Genomic DNA, 4,508 nt, shown 5'->3' on the forward strand with positions numbered 1-4,508 from the left:
CAACACACCCGTTAACGTAAACTACGCCAGAGCGCGTACACACCTATGACGCAATCGTCACGGACCAATGGTAGTGCAAATGTGTTTTGCAGCCGGAACGAACTTTTCCGTAAAAAGTTCGCTTTGGCAAGCCGTTTCAAACTCCTAAAACAAACTTCGTTTTGGCCGGATTTTGTTCGAAATTACATCACATCAGTTCGTTCTTTGTTTTCGCTTGAAGTACCTACAGTATATCAGGGCCTTTAGAGGATCTAGTGTAGATGGAAAATATGTTTTAAGCCGTTTCTTGGTCTTTGTTTTTGTTAAAGCCTGTATCTGAATTGTAAGTAATTTAATTTGAAGGTTTAATGTTATATTTAAAATACTATAAACTAATCTCTAGCTTCCGCTAGCTGTTGTACGCACGTTCACGAGAAAGTGGCGTTCCAGCGGATGATGTAGGATGTAGGTGTAGTTTCTCACACAAACGCTTCGCTTCAGGAGGCCTTTATGAACCGCGTGGAGCACTTTAAATGATGGATGGATGCACTTTTTTTGGGCTTCAAAATCTCGCTCCCATTATAAACCTTGGAAGAGCCTGGACATTATTTAATATAACTCTGATTGTATTCGTCTTATAGAAGAAAGTCACGCACACCTAGCATAGCTTGAGGGTGAGTAAATCATGGGGTCATTTTCACTTTTGGGTGAACTGTCCCTTTAAAGTGGCTGTGTTCATATGGATCATACTGTCATGACTCTAACATGCATCTTCCTGCGGTCTTATTTCAGGATGGCATTCGGCGCGGACGCCCGCGGGCAGAAACCGTCCGAGAGCTGATCAACGAGGGCGAGAACTCCACCAGCCGCATCCGCTGCAACATCTGCAACCGCGTCTTTCCCCGCGAGAAGTCGCTCCAGGCGCACAAACGCACGCACACGGGTCAGCGCCGCCACAGTGAGCTTTGTGTTCAGATCTCAGAACGAGAGCGCTAACGTTCCTCTTCTCGTCTCAGGTGAAAGACCGTACCTGTGCGATTATCCGGACTGCGGGAAAGCCTTCGTCCAGAGCGGACAGCTGAAGACCCATCAGCGCCTCCACACCGGAGAAAAACCCTTCGTCTGTTTGGAGAAAGGTGAGCGTTAGCATTCACTGCTTTCACTCAAACACGAGTAGTATGGACTAGTTTCTGTAGTGTTCCTTCTAGTGATTTAGCAGCCCTAGTGCTAAACGCCTGCTCACATTAGGGCTGTCACTAATGATTATTTTGGTAACAGAGTAATCTATCGAGTAATCGGATAATTATAATTCTTTTTTTTTTGTGGTAATAAAGATAGACCTAAGCAAACAATAGCCTTTAAAATGACTTAAAATACATCATATGTTTTTATTGAACAAAACTGTTAAAACACATAATGTATTATAAACAAACAATAGCGCTAATTACGCATTATAACTCTGCCTGCAGAGGCGCCTACGGCCTGACGACTGTTTTTACACTTTACAGCGCGATCTAATCCTGGTTTAATATTGACTAAACAACATTTCATTCAAATGTCCGCTTAACCTACATGCATGTAAATAATTAAAGCGCATATACGCACAACAACTCTCCAATATTATGAATTTGGATGCAGTACCCATTTCAACCACTAGCTGTCAATATTATATACTGCACCTTTAACTAAAACTATTATCGTATATCAGTGACACTGGTTTGTTGGCGTGTGTGAAGTCATTCGAAAGCTTTGTTTTTCTCCCTGTGTGTTGTAGGTTGCGGTAGCCGATTCACTCACGCTAACCGTCACTGTCCCAAACACCCATACGCGCGGCTGAAGCGCGAGGAGCCCGCGGGCGGCCCCGGGACATCACAGGGGGCCGACAACAAGGCTGTGGCCGAATGGCTGGCAAAGTGAGTAAATCATCAACACACACTCGTGTACAAAAGTGTATCATGCTGTCAGACATCAGCTGATTTCCGGTCGATCAGAAGTCACCCGCCCTCATTTACATGATGACCGATATCTTGTGTCACAATAGTGTGTCGTGATCATGTTCTGTTGACATTCTGTTACATAACCACGTAGTATTTTTCAATTTTCCAATACTTGAGCATCATAAAAGCACAAATAAAATGTGCTTAATCTTTTTTTTTTTTCAAGTTCAAAACGAGATTTACATTATTCTGTAATATCGTCGAGCCCAGTGACACTTTAGGATCATTGAGATACTGTTATAGCTTTTATTGATCATTTGAATTAGTTTTAGCCTTTATACTTTCTGTTTTTATTTTTTAGTTAAAGTCATTTCTATAGAGCTTTTTGTCATTTTTAGTTCAGTTTTAGTTATTTTAGTACATCAAGTTAAACTAAATGAAAATGAGACCTGTTGCCTTGGCAACAAGCTAAAATAAGTTACTTTTTTTTGTGCTAAAGTAATTTTGTTGTTGTTTTTCATATCTTTTAATATTTTATTTTTAATGCTATTTTTTTTGTTGTTATTTTACTGCTTCAAGTTAATCTAAATAAAAGTTTTTTTTTTGCAACACGCTCAAATATTTTGGTTTTATTTTTGTGCTAGTCCTTTTTTTTAGGAATTTTGTTGTTTGTCATTTTTGTGATTTAGTTTTTATATATATATATATAATATATATATATTATATTTTTTTCCTATGTAGTTATTTATATAATAAAATTGTGATTTTTGTTTTCATTTTTTTGTCAAGTTTAAAAATTATTTACTCCAGTTTAGTTATTTTGGTCATTAAACGAAGTTTTTTTATTTATTTTGTTGTTGTTTTTATATTTCTGTGTAGTTTATATAATCATTTTGTGATTTAAAAAAAAAATTTTTTTTTGTCAAGTTTTTTTTAACTTTACTCCATTTTAGTTATTTTAGTCAAATTAGACTTTAAAAAAAAAAAAAATTATTAATATTGTTGTGTTTTGTCATTTTTATTAGTTTATTTTATTTTTTACAGTTTAACAAATTAAAAATTTAACAATTTTTCTTTCCGTTTTAGTTTAGTACATCAAGTTAAACTAAATAAAAATGAGAAATGCTGCCTTGGAAGTTTTTTTATGCTTAATTTATTGTTATTATTTGAAGGTTTTAGTTTCGTGTTAGTGAGCCTGAAGGTCCGTCAGAGTGACCGTGTTTGTGTTTGTGTTGTCAGATACTGGCAGCTGAGGGAGCAGCGGACGCCCGCGCCGACTAAAGCAAAGACTCTGAGTAAGACCACTATAGAGGACCAGGAGCAGCAGGACCCTCTGGACTTCCTGCAGTCTGATGAAGGTGAAGAAGAGGAGCAGGCCGAAGAGAAGAGCGGCGGCGGTACCGCGCGGAGGCGTCTCCAGGAGCAGCGCGAGCGTCTTCACGGCGCACTAGCGCTCATCGAGCTGGCTAACAATCTCTCCGCCTGAATAACACCAGCGTTTGACGAGGAGATTTAGAGCAGGTCTGGATGATCAGCAACTTTCCTCGCCTTCGAGAGCCTTTCCGAGGTTCATATAAGCTACAAGCACCTTATTTTGCTTCCTGTTGTACTTTTAGGCTGCTATGATGGTAGTGATATCATTATATGAAGAATGTCGTCGTTTTCTCAACTTGTTAAGGAGATGATGAGATGTGTCGTGTTTGTTTCGTTGTGCACTTTGTGGAAACGATCGTTTGTTTCTTTGGAGTTTGTGTATGTGATGTTATTTTGGATTTCGGTGTGTGTGTGTGTGTGTGTGAGAGAGAGAGAGAGAGTGTGTGTGTGTGTACCTGTTTTTCTATTCTGGTGGGGACTTAAACCTGAATACACACAGACTCATGGGGACTCGTGTCACCGTGGGGACCTAAATTGAGGTAAACAAGCTAATAAATCACACAGAATGAAGATTTTTGAAAATCTAAAAATGCAGAAAGTCTCCTGTGAGGGGTAGGTTTAGGGGTAGGGTTGGTGTAGGGCAATAGAATATACGGTCTGTACAGTATAAAAACCATTACGCCTATGGGATGTCCCCATAAGGATAGCTGACCAGATGAGTGTGTGTGAGAGAGAGTGTGTGTGTGTGTGAGAGAGAGAGAGAGAGTGTGTGTGTGTGTGTGTGTGAGAGAGAGAGAGAGAGAGAGAGAGTGAGTGTGAGTGAGTGGGTGGGTGGGTGTGTGTGTTTTGAAACAGGGTGCAGTGACCGACCCGCTAAAGATGAAGATTTACTGACGGCAGATCGCGTATTGCTTTCATACATTAGTCCGGTTTGCTTCATACGCCGTCGTGCATCACATTGGTCATGTTTAATCATGTATTTATTCTCTATTTAAAGCCACCGGCTCAGGCTTCGCAATAACGTCAAGAAAACTAACCAGCTTTAAGATGCCGCATTGGTACACACTTAGTGTAAAGAGTTGATGGGTAAACCGAAGAAGCACTTACGATATTAATCTACAACTGTTTGACTTTCTTCCAAAGATCACAATTAGATTCTGGATCCGAAAAGCACTTATTTCAGTGTCTTCATGATCCGTAACACTACGTTCTGCTCGC

At 39.6% G+C, this 4,508-nt stretch overlaps 1 protein-coding gene across 1 annotated transcript in view; it reads left to right on the top strand.

Moving 5' to 3' along the window:
• Positions 1 to 3,722, top strand: part of znf367 (zinc finger protein 367) — a 5,775-nt gene extending 2,053 nt beyond the window's left edge. Inside the window, exons 2-5 of the mRNA XM_016253949.1 lie at positions 772 to 922; positions 996 to 1,115; positions 1,754 to 1,892; positions 3,156 to 3,722. Coding sequence (XP_016109435.1) covers positions 772 to 922; positions 996 to 1,115; positions 1,754 to 1,892; positions 3,156 to 3,402 — 657 coding nt within the window. The 3' untranslated portion in view covers positions 3,403 to 3,722. The remainder of the gene's footprint in view (positions 1 to 771; positions 923 to 995; positions 1,116 to 1,753; positions 1,893 to 3,155) is intronic.
• The last annotated feature ends 786 nt before the right edge of the window (positions 3,723 to 4,508 follow it).

The sequence above is a fragment of the Sinocyclocheilus grahami genome, unplaced genomic scaffold (genome assembly GCF_001515645.1).
Source record: "Sinocyclocheilus grahami isolate Dianchi unplaced genomic scaffold, SAMN03320097.WGS_v1.1 scaffold1213.1, whole genome shotgun sequence".
NCBI lineage: Eukaryota > Metazoa > Chordata > Actinopteri > Cypriniformes > Cyprinidae > Sinocyclocheilus > Sinocyclocheilus grahami.